General features: G+C 39.1%; 1 protein-coding gene across 1 annotated transcript in view; it reads right to left on the minus strand.

Moving 5' to 3' along the window:
• Window positions 1-4,223: 4,223 nt before the first annotated feature.
• Window positions 4,224-22,189, minus strand: part of LOC126243523 (sphingosine-1-phosphate lyase) — a 71,291-nt gene continuing 53,325 nt past the window's right edge. The window contains exons 9-10 of the mRNA XM_049948169.1: window positions 13,683-13,803; window positions 4,224-4,950 (exon numbers count right to left, since the gene is read on the minus strand). Of these exons, the coding sequence (XP_049804126.1) occupies window positions 4,816-4,950; window positions 13,683-13,803 (256 nt within the window). The 3' untranslated portion in view covers window positions 4,224-4,815. The remainder of the gene's footprint in view (window positions 4,951-13,682; window positions 13,804-22,189) is intronic.

Consider the following 22,189-nt stretch of genomic DNA (forward strand, 5'->3'; position numbering starts at 1 on the left):
AGCACCATATCACGGAACAGATATGATCAGCCAAAATGGTCACTCATCCTCAGCAGTAATGCAATATGGGATGTAAACTCAGGCAGGAGAAACAGTGTGAAATATGATTCATCCAATAAAATGACATTCTTCCAGTGCTTCAAAGCCCAGCTTTTATGGCTTCGATACCACTTCTTTCTCTTACGGGCATTTGCATCACTGAGAAGTGGTGTCGGAATTCCACCTTGCCCTGCGAATCCCTGCTTCTGGATCTCCCTTCAAGTTATTATTGTGCTGACAGAGTTTGTGAATGCATCATTCAGTTCTCTCATTTTTCATCAGAATCCTCTTCAATGACCGTCCACTATGAACACTCATCACATACTGTCATCCAACTTGTGACTTAGCAGATGATGTTTTCCACTTCCCCTGTATGAGGTGTAAATCGATGATATGGTGCCTCTTGAAACACCACACACTTTGGCTATCTCAGTTATGGGAGCACCCACCATATGACCAACTACAGTTCGCCTACATTTCAATCCACTTGATCTGGCACGATGCACGCACAATTACACAGATTACTCCTGACCACAACTGATACTCACAACATACTGAGGACACTGCCGCTCATGGTCAAACACAATAGCACCACCTGCAGGCTTGGCTAGCATCTGCGTTTATGTTCAAGCGTGCCTTTCTTTCAGTGTTTCCATATTTTTGTTCAAACCCTGTATGTGAATACTTTAATTGAATTATTTAAGGATATATTCCTTCTTTCTTACTGAAGAGTCCACTGGACATAAGTTTGTTATATCATGACCATTTCCTTGTCTACCACTTCTTTGTTGAAGTTTTATACTATTTACTAGATACAGCAATCTGAAGATAATGCGCTATACTCAGTACAACACTGTAGTTTAAATTGTCATGTAATTTTAGGTTGTCTATAGATTTTTTATTTTTTCTTGCATTGCAACAAAAAATAACAAATTCAAGCTTCCATTGGTCAAAAAGAACTTGCACTTCAAGAAATGAATTATGCTTAACATTCCTGTTACTGAAACTGTGTCATGGAATGCTTTTTAATTTCATTTTAAAGTTTACCACCATTATGAAGAATGTAAGTAATTATGGAAAAACAACATTTTTAAATTGTAGTTTTAACATAGTATCCACAATGTTAATATACTGGTATTATCAGGTTAGTTTTGAGCTGGATCCAAAAAGAGAGAAAATCTAACACGATTTAGCAAAACTATCCAATCCCTAAATCACAATGATTAAGGCTCTGAAAGGAACAAATGGCTAATTCTGCATCAACATTTACTGTTCTACGTTTCAATGCCTGATCTTATAATTTAAAGTATTAAGTTATATGGGATCAAGTAAAGTCTTATTAAGATAAAAAAGAGCTTGTGTTCTAAGCTATATTACTATGCAGTTTCCATCTTCAAGAGACACTAATTTTTCAATGATGAAGAGAGTCTGAACTTGCCATTCAATGATGAAGAGAGTCTGAACTTGCCATTCATCATTTTTCTCAAAGTGTACTACAGATCTCATCATGAATGAGGACCAACAAAAGTTACAGTAATGAGAATCTGACAAGCTTACAAAAATAGCAATCTTGTTTTTATTTAGCACACTGTATCATTTTACATTCTTCCCAGTACATCACAGATATCCAAATAACAATGCATTTTCTACCCATTGGCAATAGATCAGTGGCAATAATAAATCAAGCATTTCAGCAATGATACAACTTTTTCATGTATCCAAACACTCACTCACTCATAATGGTTGGGAAAACCCATGTAACAGAAAATAACTAGATAAACAGCATTCCTATCAGACAATTAACATGCAACACTAAAATACTGAATTAATTAAAATCTGGAATCTCAGTTAACTGCATCTGGTGAGCATATTAGTACTACAACTAAAAAACATTCACAGTCTTTCAAAAGTATTGCAAAACTGATACTTGGTGGTCAGTGCTACCCCACAGTGTCCTCATTTTAGGTACAATGGATACAACATCAAAAAACACAATACATTAAAACACAATACATTGGGTGTGTGATTTCTCTCCACAAGACTGTCAGTTTTAAGTAATTTACTTGTTTTTTGAAATGTATCTGGTTTAAAAATCACATGCAAACCCTGTTAACATTATTATACAGAAATTAATAGAATTTATAAAGTTATTAATAATAAAAGAAATGCTTAACTGAAAAATGAGTAAACTTTCAATTCTGCAAGTTTGTTGCTTTACAAATTTCAGGGTTCAATACTTAGCTAGATTTACAATGACATAATTATTTTACTGTTTTTTTACAGATTTATTTTGGAAATACAGAGTATTTTGCCTTTACTTCAGTGAGTATTTTGCCTAAGAGATCTCTCTGCCTCCTTCTTTATTAATTTCTGTTTTGAGCCAATCATAATGTTACGTAAGAAGTAGTTGTGAGTTTAGTGAATCTTTCCACAACTTGCATAACTTTCTGCAGTGACCTGTTACCCATACATGTCAGGAGCAACCTATTGCTGTTCGGTTACAGACTTCTCAGTTGAGATCTCTGAGAAACATTCAAAATCACAGCACAACAAACACCAAAAATATTTGCTGCTCTCTCAAAATTATTCTACGTACTCATGGTTAATTCATATTCACTCTACAATGAAAGAACCTCAGCTTTGTCATGAAGAATGATACAACTGTGACTGATATTGTGTCTGCTACACCTCATGCAGCCATCAAGATATAATTTACATGTAATGATCTTTCATCAGTTCAAAGAAAGTTTAAGTGTGGAGCACTACATCCAAAGATAGCAATAAATACATCCTGGGATCCGTTCAATCATAATCCACAATCAGCAAGAATAGCTGTGATGAATTCAAAATGATTTGTTCAGTAATCAGAGACACACTTCATTCTTGGACACAACAGAACATTGAGGCAGCTAGGTAAGTGATAAAAGAAAAATCTCAAAACCTCCTTTTTAGGGACAGAAACAGTACCTATAATCAGGTTTTTCACAATATTACAAACAATTTCGCATTAACGTATAACGCATTGGAACAACCAGGAGAGGCACTGCCCCCCCGCCCCCCCCCCCCCCCACACACACACACCCTCCCCTCCTCCTTTTCGTCCTCCAACAGTTCAACCAAGATGAAAGCCACAGCCTCTTTAATTTAACAGATGATACATTTCCACAAGAAGTATTCATGTAGAGAAAAAGTGTTCAAATAATGTCCAAAATCAAAAACTTGCCTTTCTGCTGCTACACACACCATCACAGTATTACAAGAACTGTCACTTATTTAGTTGTGAAGGAATTTGAGTAAAATAAAACATAACTTAGTCTCTTTGGCACCTTCTTTCATTCCCAAATATGAAGGTGCTTTTCTGTGGGGACAGCCATAACTCCAATGTATATCTTATTTTTCTTATCTCAAGGGCATGAATTCCACAGAGAAAAGTGTGCAAAATGGACCATTTACCATACCTATAATTCTTTAAAATGCAAATATATGTTAACTGTTTATTGTGAGTACTTTGGAAGAAAAAAAGATATATTAGCACATGATATAAAGTAAACAGTAAAAGGCTAAATTTTTTTAGAGTATTGCAAATGTATCGAGTAGCAAGGTTAAAAACACAGTAAGAAGCAATGACATGAGCATCAATTATGTGAACAGAACTTGCGTCAAAATGCATCACTTTTCTAATAGTAAATGCCATAGTTTGTAAAATAGAAATTCACAAAATCAAAGACATATCCATACAGTAAATTTCACAACTCTGGCATTAGTATTACACATTTAAAAAATATGTACTTCCATAAATTTCATCAGTCAAATATTTAACACAATGAAAGACAGGAAATTACATTGATTCATTGCTCTATTAACCTCCTATGTTCACCAAATGACTCAGTTTCTGTACTTATCACACTGTAATACTACAACCTTGACCGGCTCTGCAAGGTTTTCAATGGGTTTGTTAAGTTTGTATTGGTACTGCCCAAGAAATAAATGGCAGATAACTTGGTACTAGACACTACAAACCAGAGTAAACACATCACTGTATTTGTGATCATTGTTCTTCCTGATAACTAAAATTTCAGGCAGGTCTACCTCAGACATTATCAGTCATGCAAAATCAGACAATTCCCAAAACATTACACACCACTATATGTAAACTCTCAAAAAAGTAAGTTAACAACATGAAATTTTATCAACTTTTTTTTATATCAGTATAATTCAGCTGTACACAACTGGCAACCACAGAATGGAAACACTTATGTAAAATAGAAAAACTTACATATATTCATATAGTATATAAAATATATAATACAGGAATAATAAAATATAATAAATGTGGTACATATTGTGAATATTAGATTGTATGGCACACAGTTATCTCTGTTATTAAGGATAGATACTTGAAGGAGAATAGAAACAGCCATTGTACAATAACACTGGTTACAAATATAGATATAGACCAACGTAACATTCTTAAAATATAGTTCAGCTGTGGATTTATTTCTGTCAAAAGGCACTCAAAATTTTCTTCTATGCTGTAGCCTTAACATATTATTTTACTTTGAAATTATTCAAGAATCACAATTACAAAATTGTTTCTCACCTAGAATACTGTTTTCCAATATTTTAGTAGGTACACTAATACTTCTTTGGTGCTAACATATACTGAACAAGCACTAGATATGAAGACAACACGAAATTAAAATCCTCAGGTCACTGAGTTTTCTGTTCTTTCTTTTCTGTTGGAATCTCATCTCTTGTGGAAAGTAAGACACAAACCTATACAACACTCTTTGAATTTCCTGTACCATTAGGTTGACTAGGTGTGTAGTACATAGAGTCCAGGAAACATCGTGTGAAATCTCCCACAATGGAACGATCAGGAACACTTTGTGACATACCATAAACTGCAAACTGTAAAAAAAAGTTTTTTTCAATACAACAATAATAATAATTAATAATAATAATAATAATAATCCATTATGAGGACCGTCAATGTAGAAGCTGAATACAGTTACACAGAAAAGCTAACAAATTAAGGTCAACTTGGCACTTTCAGTAGAAATCCAATGACCTCTGACCAAGTTTTTGTCTCAATTCCAGTCATTGCCAACCTTAGTTAGCAATTGATACTGTGAGTGGAAGTACTGCTACCCTGTTTTTAATTTTCCTGGGCTACAATTTTTGCTGGTAAGTGTCCTTATTGAACTATATATGGTGTTTTCAGTTTCAATTGTAATTAAACAAAACATTCAAGCATTTGTTAGTTGCACATGTCAATCCTGCACAGAACATAAGAATAAACCGAGTCTGTGAGAAGGCAAAGTTCATGACCTTCTGCACCCAGCATCCCTCACTGAAGGTGTCAAGTTACAGCAGGCATCTTGTACTGGCAAACATATCCTGCCTCACAAAACACTATTTTATCATTTATATTACAAAGAGGCAGAGTCTGCACATCAAAAATACAAATCTGGTAATATGACACAGGATTCTTTAGATTTTCCCATCCTGATGGTAAAATAAATTCCTTGGTATTCAATTACATTTCTCACACTTTTTTCTCTAAACTAATTGCATAAAAACTGTATGAAGATAAGGAACTAACAATCCAGGGGAAATCAGAAATGGATTTTATCACATAAAATGTTTGAACTACTAATTAGGATTTTTTTTTTTTTATAAATGAATATGTGGATATCACATTGGTGCTGATTGCAAACTCTCCAAAATTTATATGGCAGTATGCAAGCTATATGACACAGTAACTGCCAAAGATTAAAAATTATTTATTACCTACAGTATCCAAATTTGCTTCTCAAAGTAACGCAACAAGACTTCATCAAATGCCCAAATTTGAATTACTACATCAGTATACGTATTATTAGGGAGATACATTCTACCCATGTAAGATTTCTCAATGACATCAAAATGCAAATCGACTGTCACTGAATTTAAATAAAACACAATATGTGAATAGTATTGTGCAAGGCCTGACCACATTCCAAAATGATACAGAATGTTCAAAACACTTAGGTGGTTCAACTTTTGCATCATGAATAATATCAGATTTTTTAGATGAAACTGTCAAAAAGTCGACTGTTTTTCTATGTTCATTTATTAACATCTTATGGCATCATATTTTGGAGCACTTTTTGTTGAGGAAAAAATGTTTGTTACACAGTAGAATGTAATAGGGATAATATGTTGGGTTTGCTCTAGAACCTCTTGCACACAGCCCTCAGTTGACCACACTGACAATACCCACCCAGTACATTTATTCCTTTATGAAGTTTTTTTTGTCAACAATCAGTCACAGGTTGGAAACAACAATAACATTCACAAGTATAATACCAGATGGAGAAACAAGTCATGCTATCCATCACTCAGCCTTAAGTGGGGCATAGAAAGGAGTGTGGTGCACAGCCCACCCACAAAACACATACCAAGTAATATAAGAATTTAATAAGTAAGACAATTAGCTTCAAACCCAAAGAGAGGGTAGGTGGGAGGGAGAGAGGAGGGGGGGGGGAGAGTAAGAGAGGAGAGAGTAAGAGAGAAGAGAGGAGGGAAAGAGACAAAGAGAAAGAGAAAGAGAAAGAGAGAGAGAGAGAGAGAGGTATTGAATACAGTAAACTACAGAGAGTGGACAAAAATATGGAAACACTGCATAAACGCAGATGCTAGACAAATCTGTAGGTTGCAATGTGGTATTCAATCACGAATGATGTCTGTTTGCAATGTCCTTAACACATTGGAAATGTCAGTTGTGATCAGAACAGTGTTCTGTGTACCTGCAAGTGCATAATGCATGAACATGGGCAAATTGTTGGTGCTCTTATGGTAGGCGCTTCCATAAACACGGTAGCTGAAGTGTTTGGTATTTCAAAGGACATTGTATCTAAGATTTAAACCACATACAGGGAAAGTGGAAAATCGTCATCCTCTAAGTCACAACGCATGCGAAAGTAGGTGTTGAGAGATCATGAAGAATACACAAGAAGAGGATTGAGATGAAAAATAAGAGGATGATAGCTGTAAAAGTCACTGCAGAACACAACGTTGCACGTATGAACCCTGTCAGCACCAAAAATATGAAGGGAGCTCCATAAGCACGAAGTTGCAGTGCCAGCTGGAATTCCAAAACCATTCATCAGTCATTCTAATGCCTGTAACAGGAAAAAAAGGTGCCAAAGCCATAAAACCTTAACTGTGGAGCAATGGAAGAATGTCATTTGGTCTGATGAGTCTTGTTTCACACTGCTTCCATTTTCTGGGTGTGTCTCATAAGTGAAACATGGCAGGTATTCAGTGACAATTTGGGTAGCCATATTGTACTATCCCATGAACCACACCGTTACTCTGCAAGGTCGCATAACTGTCAAGGATTATATGACCATTTTGGCTGATCAGGTCCATCCGAATACTTCTGTGAACACGAGGATGAACTGGCGCAGCTCCCCAGCCACCCGTCACCAGCTCTCATTATTACTGAGCTTTTTTGGTCTTATTTGGAGAGAAGGGTGAGTGGCAGCCATCCACTTCCATCAGGAACAATGGTATAAGGTTACCTTGAATACCATACAGGACCTATATCTATCCATTTTAAGACAGTTTGAGTGCCAACAGTTTTCCTACACCATATTAGGCACCATAATGTGTTGCATTTTTGATGTTTCCATATTTTCGTCCATCCCCAGTATAAATCACTGCACACCTGAATTTGGAGGAAAAGAAACTTAAGAAATCATGTAAATGAACAGTGAGTTGCCAGGTTTTTTGCTGAGAAGCATACAGTAGGTGTAAAACTGACTTGTTCCACATTACAATGAGCAGTTTCAGTTATAATCTGTGAAATATGCAAATAACTTCCTTCAAACATCACATTTTACGATGGAAACAGTCTATATAATGAAATTTGTCATTTCATACCAGTTCCAATCATTGTTTTGTCTCTGATTTCCATGTCAAATTTAGAACACACTGCAATAGTAGAAGCCTAGCAGAACGAAGTAACAGCTCCAGATGTACATTAAATTAATAATATGGCCAATTTCAGTTGTTACACAATCCTATTCATGTGCTCATATTAATATGGCATACTCTAAATATGAAGTTATGAAATAATATTTGTACATACAGTTTATATGTACAGAGGATCAAAGAACTGTACATTGTGCTTGCATTACTTAAAAAACTATATTTTTTATTTTTCATTTTGTCCTGGCTGCCATACAACACAACCAACAATGTTCTTTAGTAAAATAAAGCAATTTTTTTCTATTTACCTAAAGTAAATGCTGTTCTTTATCATAATGATAGACAGACTCACTTCCAATTAAACATCTACACTACAGAATAATATATAATAACATTTATTGGGAAAACAGAATCATAAACATGTTCTTTTTAATTTTTGAGAATATACAAGTGCTGGTAGGGACAGCATATGAGGTGAGTGAGAAACGTAATGAGACTGACAACACTGCCAGAGATCTAGTTATGTAGACTGACGTGTTCATCATTTCCAGATGCTCAATCCGAGTTTCAGCTCTGTACAGCCATCACACGATTTTTGAGAGCACCATCAGTGAAGCTGTGTTTTTGTTGTGTGCTACGAAAATGGAGCAGCAGAATTTAGAGCAATGTTATTCCATCAAATTTTGTGTTAAACTTGGGGAATATGCAAGTGTGACCTCTGGAAGGTTGAAACAGATCTATGGACAACATTGCTTATCAACAGCACAAGTTTTTCACTGACATAAATCACTTTTGAAAGTCTGAGAACACGATGAAGATGAACCTCGCTCAGTGAGACCAAGTTCAAAAACAATGACAACGTAAAATGTATGCATGATGGGTGGCCTGTTAAACTTAAATGCTTTCACCATACATCAAATTTTTACCCAAGAATTGCACATGCAAAAGGTCTGTGCCAAAATGGTGTCAAAAAGCTTCACAATTGAGCAGAAGGACAATCAAAGAAATATGTGCATTGATCTCAGATGACTGCCAATGACCACAAATAGTTCAGTGGGGACAGGCGATGAACCTTGGATTTTTGAGTATGACCCTGAGACAAAACAGCAGAGTGATGAGCGGCACAATGAGACATCTCCTTGACTGGAAGAAGCTCGAATGAGCACATTAAAGATCAAAACAATACTGATCTGATTTTCTGACAGTAGGGGTATCATGCAAAAAGTGTGTGTGTGTGTGTGTGTGTGTGTGTGTGTGTGTGTGTGTGTGTGTGTGTAACTTACGGTCACTGCTCAGTGCCAAGGATATATATTCACTCACTCCCACCCCACTCACTTTGATCCATACAATCACTCTACCTCACAGGCCTTAATACAACGGAAAAGGGTGAGAGGTTCTATGCCTGGGATTAAAACAGAAATCAAACTACAGAAGAGCTAAAATAAAGGCATAGCGAAATACGACTGGCTGGCCATATACAATAAACATGGGTGAGCCAGTCATCCTGTTAACACATTGAAAACATCTCCCTACAATTTCTGGATAAAAGTTTGACACATCACAAAAATCTTGCAACTCTAATCACATTTGTTTCAGTGTCACTTAAAAGAGAGGGCAAATCTGCCGCTGCCCTCTGGTCTGAAAATAAAACACAGTCTCCTGAAATGTGGCACAGAGTTATCGGTACACCACAAGCACCACACACTGGAGGACGCTGTTGCCAGAGCAAGGAGCCATGCATAATAGGATTTTGGCCCATGCAAAGACGAGTAAGGAGGACCTCATTCCATCTTTGTTGATGAAAGGAGGTACACCACAGCTGCATAGTGGGCTTTACTAGATGCAGCTTATCATCAGCCACTGTCTTCCCATCGACACGACTCTGTACCTCAACAGTATGATGAGCACAGGCAATGCTGGCACACTGAAATAACCGAGGATCAAGACATGCCTCCTTGGCTGCTACATTTGCTCTTCATTCCCTGCAATACCCATATGCTCTGGCACCCAGTAGAAGAAAACCTCCTTCCCAGCCACCGTAGCCAGAGGAGGACATCTTGGATATCTTGAATTACTTTATCAGCTGGGTACAACCACTGCACAGACTGAAGGGCATTCAGAGAGATGGGACAGACAAGGAATTTAGCAGGCACAGCACATCTCATCTGCGCCGGCTTCCTACGGATTGCGGACAGCTCGGCATCAAATACAGTGAACTATGGAGGCAACCGAATCTTGAAGAAAGAATCTGGGAAAAGAACAAAGCATCCAACAGAGTCCCCCTGTTTCCACCCATCCGTAACGACAGCTGTGAGTTGTGGTGCTCAATTAAAATTTCATAAAATAACACATTAAAAACATATGCAGGAATCAGTCACTTGTGTAATGCACCAAATCTAAAATTACCCTTGGCCTCTTCCATAATCAAAGCATCAGATGGTTATTTGGGGTTGTAATTACTCCAGCACATGCTGCACACAGATCCCACATGGCCTTATTACTCTTGGATGATTGAAGAAAAGGCATTCCAGATGTGGACGAGCAACAGTATGATATGCAGGTGAATTTGGAGCTGCAAGGAACTTATGTGCCTGGTGCACCATGAGGAGTTGCTGTCAGATTTTAAGTGGCAGTTCACCAGCCTTGGCACAAAAACTCAGTAAGCGACGGGTCCTAGAAGCACTCGTGGTGAGCCTAATCCCTTCTTGGTGGACAGCGTCAATGATCTTCATACAAGAAGGCCTCGCCAATCCATAAACTGAGCATTCACAGTCTACCCGCAAACACACAAAAGCTCTTTAAAACTGGAGTGGACGCATCCTGTCCACTGCCCAAGAGCTGTGGTTAAGGCACTTTATGATGTTCCATACCTTCAAGGTTCTGGCTTTCAGGTCTGACAGGTGTGGCAACCACAACAATTTGAAGTCAAAAATGAGGCCCAGAAACCTCACTGAGTCTCCAAAATGTAGAATGGTGTCCCTCATTTGCCAGGTCAATTAAAAATATGATGAGAATGATTAAAATGAATACACACACACACACACACACGCACACAGAAAACTGAACACACATCTTTGCAACCCACTCCTCTAACCTGCACACTGTAACTTGCAACTGATGGGTTGCTGTTGCAACTCTGGTGGCAGAACAGAAAACAGCAAAATTGTCCACAAATAAGTAGAATTTTACAAAACTCTGTACCATAGACATGATACTGTTTATGGCTCTGGCAAAGATGGCAACATTTAAAAACCGCCCTAAGAAACATCATTCTTCTGCTCCAAATAATCTGACAGCATGTCAGCAACTCGAGCCTAAAAACGTGCTTGGACAAGGAGGACCGTATGAAGATGGGGAGGAGGCCACAAAGGCCCCACTGATGGAGCTGTTCACAAATACTGTAGCTCCAAGTAGTGTGGTACGCCTTGCTGATGTCGAGGAATATAGCGAGACAGTGATGTTTATGTAGGAAAGTCTGCTGAATAGCTGCCTCTAGTAGGGTTAGGTTGTTGACAGTGGACCGAAATCTCGGGAATCCACACTGAGAGTGACTAAACAGCAGCCTGGTTTCTAACAACCAGACCAGATGATGGTTAACTATTCATTCCAGGGTCTTTCATAGACAACTCGTAAAGGCGATGCTCTGGTATCTGCTGGGACAGGTGCAGTCCTTTCCTCGTTTGAGGAGAGGTACCAGAATAGCCTCTCTCCACAAGTTGGGGAACTGGTCTGTCTGACATATCAAATTAAAACATTCAAGGAGGATTTCCTTTGACACTGCTGGCAAATATCGAAGCATGCAGCACCGGATTTGATTGTGTCTGGTTTCAGTATCACGATTCTCAGACAGTACCGATTCCACCTACCACATGGAAAAAGGGCAGTTGTAAGGCATAGGTAGCATCTGAAGTCCAACTTGCCCCTCTCCGCAGCTGCACAGTAGCGGCGAAACACCGGTTCCTGGGTGACATCTGCAGTAGTCGCTGCAAAATGCTCTGTCATTGTCTGAGCAATGTTGCTGGGCATTGTTTGGAGACAAATTTGTTTCAGCACTGCAGCTATGAGTAAATCACTATGTTTGCCAGAAATCCTGGATGGCTTCCAATACTTCTTTTTAGAACAAATGGAATGGTTGGCGGAGTCCATGAATTCTTGCTACGACTGTATCTTGCTCTCCCTAATAACGCGCGGAGCGTTGGCCCTCATGGCCTGAAATGCTGTGAGGTTGTCTGCTGTTGGGCAATATTTAAACCTTTGACGAGCCACAGGCTTGTCCCAAACCGCTGAGCGGCAATCACCAGTCCACCAAAGAACAGGTTACTTCCAAAGATGACCTGAGCACTTTGGGATCAATAAGTCAGCGGCATGATTGATCACTCGTGTGACAATGTCCACTAAGATAGCTCTGCTGACCATCCATTTTTGTGGCTTCTCTTCAAGTCAACCTCCATCCAGAAGGTAGATCCACAGTGTAAAAAGGTCACTGGAATGAAGGTCATTAGTTGCTTCCCACAGAGCTGAGTCTGCAAGGATGGGAGAGCAGAATGAGAGGTTGGTGGCTGAGGACGACCCAGTAGCAGCCAAGGAATGAGGATGCACAACTCCTGAGACATGAGGTTCTCGAAGACTCGTCCCCCTGTCCCCCTGAGGCAAGTATAGCTCAAGTCCCATAATACATTATGAGCACTGAAATCACCCAGTAGAAGAAATGGGTGGGGAAGTTGTTCAATAAGCCCTGTGAGAGCCACAGAGTCTACTGCCTCCTGTGGAGGCAATTGCAGTGAGCAGATTCTGCCCCACACAAACAGTAACAGTTATTGCTTGTAAGTCAGTAACAAAGGAGAAGGCAGAGAAGTGGTGTGTGTTACTGACAAACACAGTGACCCCTCCCTTGGCTCTATCCCCACTCAGGTCATCCTTACGGTGAATGGTATAGCCCCATAGCACAGGGACATCAGTGGCTTTAAAATGTGTTTCTTGTAAGCACAAACAAGGGACGTATCTGTGCAAGCAATTTCAGTTCCTCCACATGTGTCCTGAACCCATTAATGTTCCACTGTAGGATGGGAGCCATCTATCACACTGGTACCACTTTCATCCTAACTGTCTACAAGGGAGGGGAGCCTGCAATGGGTGGAGACTCAGTCTGCAGGCGACATAAACGCCCGTCTGACATCAAGGTCCACCACCTCCGAAGAAAGTTGAAAGAAGTGTCTGAGAGGATGACGTTGATACTGTCACACTGTGTACTTCCTGTCTCCTGTCATGGCCAATTCTTCACCTTTGACCTTGATTTTCTTGTCTGAGTAGGTTTTGATGCTGTAACTGCTGATACAGCAGTGGCAGCGCAGGACTGTGGACCAGATGGAATCTTTGGAGGGGCAGGGAGTTTCGCAACAACAAATCAGTTCATCACTTTTCTCACACACCTCATATACCTCAACACAAGAATTTTATTTAGTGGCATACTCTTAAGTGGAATGGAAGTAACCAGCAATCCGAAGTCACATGTTGTGTGATTTTGAACATCTCCTACAAATGCAGACTCGTACAAAAACACGAGACTTTTACTATAGACACTGATAAATAACTATTTCTCGTATTTTAAGTCCTCTAAAATACACACACCTCATGACAAAGTTTTTCATTTATCAGTAAGAACTTACCTTTCCCCCAACTTCTTTAACAGGTTCTTTCAGGATCTTTTCTAGTTCTTCCTGAATGTCTGACAGGAATCTCTCAGCAACTCCCTCAGCAGTATGCATGTATGTTACACAGAGATGCATTCTGGAAAAATTGGAAAACACGAGTTAATGAACTATTTTGAGCAATTTAGAGAATACAGCTTAAAAATTATGAAAAAGAACAGTCAATGTTAGTGTATTTTTCATTGCATTTTCAGAATTTCCATCTTGTTTTTGTAAATGGAGCAGATATGAAAACCTTAAAAAATCTCTCCTGTGCTCGGGTTTTTATAAACTTCTATTCCTATTTTTCCCACCCTGAAAACTACTTTCTTCTTCAGTACTAATATTTGTGACACATATGTGCATATTTGTTAAGAACATACTGTTTTACTGACATTTATCAGTAAGTACTAATACTTTCTCAGTAAATGATAGATAATATTCACAATATAGTGGGGCTGTTGAGTTGCAGACAGGCACAACAAGAAGAATGCTTAACAAGTAAGCTTTCAGCCAAACGGCCTTCGTTAGACACGCACACACACAAATGCAACTCACATGCACATGACCACAGTCTCTGGCTGCCAAGGCGAGACAGCGAGCAGCAGCACATGATAGGAGAAGCAAATTGGATGATGGGGGGAAGGAGGAGGCTGGAATGGAGAGGGGGAGGGACAGCAGGGTAGAGGTGGGCAGTTGTAAAGTGTTGTTTGTGGGAGCATACATGGATGAGGTGGGGAGAGGGTACGGCAGCTAGGTACAGTCGGGAGGTTAGACAGGTGGCAGGACGGGGGGGGGGGATAAAAAGACTGTGGATGCGTTGGTGGAGTAGAGGGCTGTGTAATGCTTGAATGCAAACAAGGAAGGAAATAGATGGGTAAAGGACAATTACTAATGAAACTTGAGGCCTGGAGGGTTACAGGAAGATAGGATATATCGTAGGGAGATTTCCCACAGGTGGAGTTCAGAAAACTGGTGTTGATGGGAAGGACCCAGATGGCATAGGCTGTGAAGCAGTCACTGAAATGAAGGATGTCGTGTTCAGCAGCACGCTCAACTACTGGGTGGTCAAGTTGTTTCTTGGTGACAGTTTGTCAGTGGTCATTCATGCGGACAGACAGCTTGTTGGTTGTCATGCCCACGTAGAACGCAGCACAGTGGTTGCAGCTAAGCTTGCAGATCAAGTGACTGTTTTCACAGGTAGCCCTGCCTTTGATGGGATGACTGATGTTTGTGAGTGGACTCGATAGGTGGTGGGAGGGTGTGTGGGACAGGTCTTCATCAAGATCTATTACAGGGATATGAGCCATGAGGCAAGGGGTTGGGAGCAGGGTTTTGTAGGGATGGACAAGGATACTGTGTAGGTTTGGTGAGCGGCCGAATACTACTGTAGGAAGGGGTGGGAAGGATAGTGGGTATGACATTCCTCATTTTAGGGTACGACGAGAGGTAATCAAAACATTGGCAAAGAATGTGATTCTGTCGCTAATGAGATGTGGTCAAAACCTTGGTGAAAAATGTGATTCTGTTGCTCCTGGCCTGTATGGTACTGAGTCATGAGGGGAATGCTCCTCTGTGACTGGACGTGGGACTTTGGGAGATGGTGGATGACTGCAGAGATGGTCAGTATTCCACCCCTACTTTCCACTGTTTAATGATAGATAATCTGTTTGCAATTTTGTATGTTCCCTAACGCTTTCAGTTTTTTCTTCCACTGAGTTCAATTTTCAGTTTTCATAAAACTGTTCCCAATTCACTGTCACACCACATTGCAAAATTAGTTGAACAATGTGTTCTACACCTATATCTTCAAGCTGTCGAAATGGTTTCCTAGGGTCATTATTGGTGTTCTACACCTAATCTTCAAGCTATCAAAATGGTTTCCTAGGGTCATTATTGGTCAATTGGCACAATGTGCTAAACATCCCATGTGTGCTGGTTGTTACATTTGACATTAAATTTTCAATAATCTCAGAACAAAACAATTGTATACAATTCAACCCAATATCTTCACATACAATGCTGCTGTGCTGTTAATGGGCACACCTCAGCAACACTGATAAGAGGATGCCACAGTCAAGCTTTTAGCAAAGCTGTAAAAGTGCACTAGACTGGATACCTGTAGATGTTGATACCACTGTACCTAGTCCAAATTCACTGAAGGACAAATTCACAACTGACGAGATTGCTACCTTGGAAAATCATTTCACGACTGAGAGAGACATAAACTTTCTGCCAACCACAACAGAAAACCTAAATTTCGAATGCATTTATACTCTGTAATTTGTTATCATATTTATAAATAGTTGTTGCACCATGTGTGCTATCAAAAACCACATGCCTTCCTTGATATTTGTGAATTCATTATTCATGGAAATGATGTTCATTAAATTCATTTTACTGGCCAGTGTTTAGTATATATGAACAAATGAGGCACTGATTTGTGGTTAAAAAGGACGTAAAACATTTCCACAAAGAAGCAAGGTCAAATTGGAAAATCAGATTACTATTAAGAAGCAGAAAAGGATGCCAAAATGTTTTGTGATTCTATGGAGTTGGAGAAAATAAATGTTATCAAAAAGCTGAACTCAATCATGGCAGAACTAATTGAGATAAACTTAATATAACCTCAATTCTGTTTTGCAAAGGATTGTATTTCATTGCATTTGTGATGATTTGCCGCATAGAGAACTGAGCAATATACAGATGCAAGCACACTTGCGGATTTGGGACTGAGAGAGAAGGAGCGTAGTCATTCAACACAAGCTTGGCAGGGCCCAGATATCAAAAGCAGAAAGGTAGCTAGCTCTCCACTCAGCCTGCAGACAACAGTATTCGTCACCCTTCTGTCAAGACAACAGGACAGTAAGTAGCAGGGTTTCACTGGAAACACGTGGTGGGTCGTTCTTTGTGCTTGCTGTGAAAGCATGCTGTTGACTAAAGGACAATTTAATACCATACTCACAATATCAAGTGTATGATGCATCATAGTTATGTAAGCATTACGCATACTGGATTAAAAGTTTCACTGTGACAAAACAGGTGATCCTAAGCGGCATCTCATACCACAATTAGCTTAGGCATTACTATCATAAATTTCGACAGTCAATAACTACTGTATTAACTGTGCAGAGCTTAATAAAGATTCCAAAGAAGGATAATACACTGTAGAATAATGATTTAGAACCAAGAGTGCCCCAGTGAGCTAAAACACCAAGAAGAATCGCTTCTCGGCTTTTGGCAAGATCAATGTGTAGTAGTCTACCGTATTTACTCGAATCTAAGCCGCACTTTTTTTCCGGTTTTTGTAATCCAAAAAACCGCCTGCGGCTTAGAATCGAGTGCAAAGCAAGCGGGAGTTCTGAAAAATGTTGGTAGGCACCGCCACAACGAACTTCTGCTGTCGAATATATGTAGCGCTACACAGGCATGGTTTGTAGGCACAAAGATAAATACTGGCGCCAAAACCTCTGCGTCAGTAAATAAATTTTTTTTTAAAAAAAAGGTGGAAGACGAGCTTTTTTTTCTCCGCCCCGAGTTTCGACCACTGCATTTTCATATATTATCAAACGAAGTAAATACAAACTCCGTATTGTTCATCTTCGAATGTAGCAGAATTTCAATGTACTACGAAAATCCGACTGGCAAGACTGTTAGGGGTTTTTGTCAATATGGCCAACTCTACGTTCTGAAATTTTTCCTATCTGTGAGAAGAGATGGTTGCCAATAGGAACTTTTATGAATTGTGAATCACATGCAGTATTCTCTTCACCATAAGAATAATACGAATATAAACATTTTGCCATGTTTTCTTTTGTGTTTGCTGCTATCTCTTTTAAATCTTGCCTGCCTAATAAACTACGAAACTAGAGTGAGACAACAGCAAAAGCGGAAGAATATATGTATCGTGTCATGTTTATATTCGTATTAAGTGATACAGTCAGAAATGAAGCGCGGCAACTGACTAGATTTTCAAATCTAAGATGATTCTAATTTCTGTGGAGAATTTGATGTACTAAAGAAGCAACCGCAAAGATTTTCAAACGGAGAAAAATTTTCGCTAAACTCTCGTTCAGAACATGTCCTATCATACGCAGTCTATTATTTGGTTCTTGTTGATCATTATCAAAGAAACAGCAGTGTAAGTAACAACAAATAGCAGTCTCTTGCCATTGTTTCGCTAATGAGACGATTCCTCTCTCTCTCTCTCTCTCTCTCTCTCTCTCTCTCTCTTTTTTTTTTTTATTGTTAGCGGCAGTAGCGCGCACAAAAGCAAGCCATGCCGCGAGCGGCGACAGTCTGTAAACACGCACTATCAGAATGCGACAAACAATGCATGACACAGTACAGTAATGTATTTTCAGCTTAGAGTGACGTAAACACCTATAACAAAGAAAACGGCACTTATCAGATCGAAGCAAAATAAGCAATAGATTCAAACCAGACGAAGCACGTGAAAAAGGAAGGGTACCCGTATAAATACGGACGGAGCGCCTGACGCATAGCAATGGCTACCTGGTAAAGCTTAACTGCTAAGCTTACGACTCAAACCAAACTACTGTAGCTGTATCGTCATTCATTCGTCCTAAATTGTGTCTCATATTACAATGGACCAACTTTGTTTCGATTTGGAGGTGCACCCTAAACCTCTTCTCTCCCCTTGAATTTCGAGTCTCAAATTTCAGGTGCGGCTTAGATTCGGGAAATTTTTTTTCCTTGATTTCGAGTCTCATTTTTCAGGTGCGGCTTAGATTCGAGTGCGGCTTATATTCGAGTAAATACGGTATATCAAATAATAAATTAAATAAACTAAATAATAAACTTAATATTTATTTTTGTGTTATTAGAGCTTTTCCATATCATGCCAGTAACAACAGTAAAAATTATTGTTAAGGTTATTAGAAGTAACAAAACCAATGCAGCATGATGAAGTACATAAAGACGAGTCAATTAATGTGCCACAATCCACGTAGCAGTCTTACACTGTTTGCACATGATGCTGTCATTTACTGTCTTATAAAGTCATCACATGATCAAAACAAATTGTCAAATGATTTAGACAAGATACATGTATGCTCCAAAAAGTAGCAACTGACTCTACATAATGAAAACTGTGAAGTCATCCACATGAGTACCAAAAGAAATACACTAAATTTCAGTCAGACAATAAATCTCACAAATCCAAAGTCTGTAAATTCAACTAAGTAATTTTATTTTCAACTACATACTTAGAAATTACAATTATGAATAACTTAAGTTGGAGCGACCACATAAATAATGTTGTCAAGAAAGCAAACCAAAGACTGTGATCTGTTGGCAGAACCAAGACACCTGACAAAATGCAACAGGCCTACTAAAGAGACTCTTACACTACACTTGCACGTTCTCTTCTGCTGTGCAGTGTGGGATCCGTGTCAGAAACAATTGACGGAGGACATTGAAAATGTTCAAAGAAGGGCAGCTCCTTTTGCACTGTTGCAAAATAAGGGAGAGAGTGCCACAGATATGGAACGGGAATTGGGGGTAGCAATCATTAAAACAAAAGCGTTTTTTGTTGCGGCAGGATCTTCTCACGAAATTTCAATTCCCAACTTTCTCTTCAAAGTGAAGAGAAATCAGAGCTTGCACAAAAAGACTAAAGTGTTTGTTTTTCCCCCCACACTGTTCAAGGGGGAATGGTAGAAAAACAGCTTGAAGGTGGTCCACTGAATCCTCTGCTAGGCACTTAATTGTGAATTGCACAATAACCAAGTAAATGTAGATGTTGGTAATTTGATACCTCACAAACTCACTCACCAAAACATGTACATGAACTACCTACACACGTTGGGCCTGGTGGCTGAATGGAAAGTACAGTCCAGAAACCGAGAGGTCGCAGGATCTAGTCTTAGTCAGACTACAGATTTTCCAGACTTCATTTTAACCTAGCCTTCACCTCTAAAAAATGTGAGGAGTCATCAGAAACAACAAGTGGTTCAGATTACACATTAAACTGTAGGTCCTCTTTCCCCAGTTCAATAACTGCAGGGTAGGTTAAGAACATGTGAGTTGCCATAGAAAGACTTGCACCAGGCCACTGAGCCACACACAATAATAATAATAATAATAATAATAGTAATAATACAGCAATGGAAAGGATAGTTGCTACTTACCATATAGTGGAGATACTGAGTCGCAGAAAGGTACAACAAAAAGGCTGTTGGAAAGTAATTTTCCAGCCAATAAGGTCTTTGTCAAAAACAGAAACACATGGACACACTGAATGTGTGTGTATGTTTCTATTTTTGACAAAGGCCTTGTTGGCTGGAAGCTAACTTTCCGACAGTCTTTTTGTTGTACCTTTCTGCGACTCAGCATCTCTGCTAAATGGTGAGTAGCAACTACTGTTGTCGTCATACTGTCACATTCCAGCCGGGATTTTCCATTGTTTAATAATAATAATAATAATACAATTTGTGGCAAAAGTTGCCCACTTCAGATATCTGGGAGAGGTAATCCAACCATCAGGATTGAACTCAATAGCCAATAAAGATAGAATCTCCAGATTACAAAAAGCATATAAGCTCACTTGGAATCACTATAATAAGAAAACTATTTCTGTCAATGTGGAACTAAGGCATTACAACACATTAGTCCTACCAGAAGCACTTTATGCTGCAGAAACTACAGTGATTCATGGTCATACTAAGATCAGAGAGATTGAAAAGCAGGAAAGACAATTCTGAGGAAAATATATGGACCAGTGTTTCGGGAAGGAATTTGGATGAAGAGGTCAACTAATGAGATTTACAAAGACATAGAAACAATAACAGATACTATTAGAAAGAGAAGGATGAAATTTTATGGACATCTCAGCAGGATGAATAAAAGAAGGCTCATAAGACAAATCTTTCAGATGGTAAACAAGAGCAAAAACAAGACAAAGTGGATCACTGAAGCAGAAGAAGATGTGGTGTCACTGCCAGACACCACACTTGCTAGGTGGTAGCCTTTAAATCGGCCGCGGTCCGTTAGTATACGTCGGACCCGCGTGTCGCCACTATCAGTGATTGCAGACCGAGCGCCGCCACACGGCAGGTCTAGAGAGACTTCCTAGCACTTGCCCCAGTTGTACAACCAACTTTGCTAGCGATGGTTCACTGACAAAATACGCTCTCATTTGCCAAGACGATAGTTTAGCATAGCCTTCAGCTACGTCATTTGCTACGACCTAGCAAGGCACCATTATCAGTTACTATTGATATTGATTCATGTACTGTCCAGACCGACGTTCTTCATTAACGGATTAAAGTTAAGTATTCCACCAGCTACGTCCTTTTTTCTAAATTCTAATTTCCTTGTCCTTTTCCAGACCTCACGCCAGCCTGCGTGAGCTAAAGCGCGTGCCTTTCGGCCTCCTCTAGTAACACGGTGTTGGCTCTCCTGCCAACCAAAACAGAAGACATTAAAGAACTGGGGATCACACAAGACAACATAAACAATAGAGGACAGTTTAGAAACATCATACAGAAACAAACAATTAAACAAGAACATACAGAGAACAGAATGGGAAAAAGACGCTCGGAAGAACACAAGAGAGAAAACAGTAAACGTATGAAGAGAATTTGGGGAGATCGAAGAAAGAAGAAGAAACCATGACTACTCAAGTTTAATCGCTCTCTCAAAAGGGAATAATCGAAAATAATAATAATAATAATAATACAATTATTATTATTATTATTGTTATTCATGATTTCTTATAGATCTTTTCCCTTCCCCTCCCCCTCCTACCATCCCTTGAAAGTAATATTATATCCACAGTACACAATATGGGTCAATCTCCAAGTACGTCATCACAATGAAGGCAACTGGGGACAGGTTAGATTAATGCTTTGCATCGAGACACTGCCTGCAAGGCCTACTACAGCAAAGTTGCTTTCTAGTGACCATTCAAAAGGAGAAGAGGTAAAACTCTTTCTGATGGAAGTTGTTTGACATCATGACATTGTCTTCTGTCAAATAATTCCCATTATTTAAAAGGGAGACCATGTAAAGTTTGTTATAGTGTGACTTAACAATATGCAGCGCAGTAGCAGCTGTGAACAGAATTGTTTAAGACTCGTACAGCAAGGTTTCGTGAGCTCGCTTTTGCAATGATAAGACGTATGCGTGCCTGTGTACTCGGCACATGCATCAGTTAAATTAAAGTCCAAATTCCAAACACTCTTACATTAATCGCACAAGCTGTATTTTGTATGTTTTATATACCTACGAAAGTTTGCAACTCAATGTAAAAATAAATATTGTATTAAAAAACACACTATCAGTGATAACCACGTAATGTGACTACAGTGAAGGTACAATATAATAGAGGTACGACACGGTATAGAATGATGATAATGCTTTATTACAGGAATATTTACACAGTAAAAGGGACATCTCTGTTATTCTTGGAAGCTAAAACTGGACTAAAGTCAGTAGTGGTCAAGACACAGATATTCCAATTA

This window comes from Schistocerca nitens, chromosome 1 (assembly GCF_023898315.1).
Source record: "Schistocerca nitens isolate TAMUIC-IGC-003100 chromosome 1, iqSchNite1.1, whole genome shotgun sequence".
Lineage (NCBI taxonomy): Eukaryota > Metazoa > Arthropoda > Insecta > Orthoptera > Acrididae > Schistocerca > Schistocerca nitens.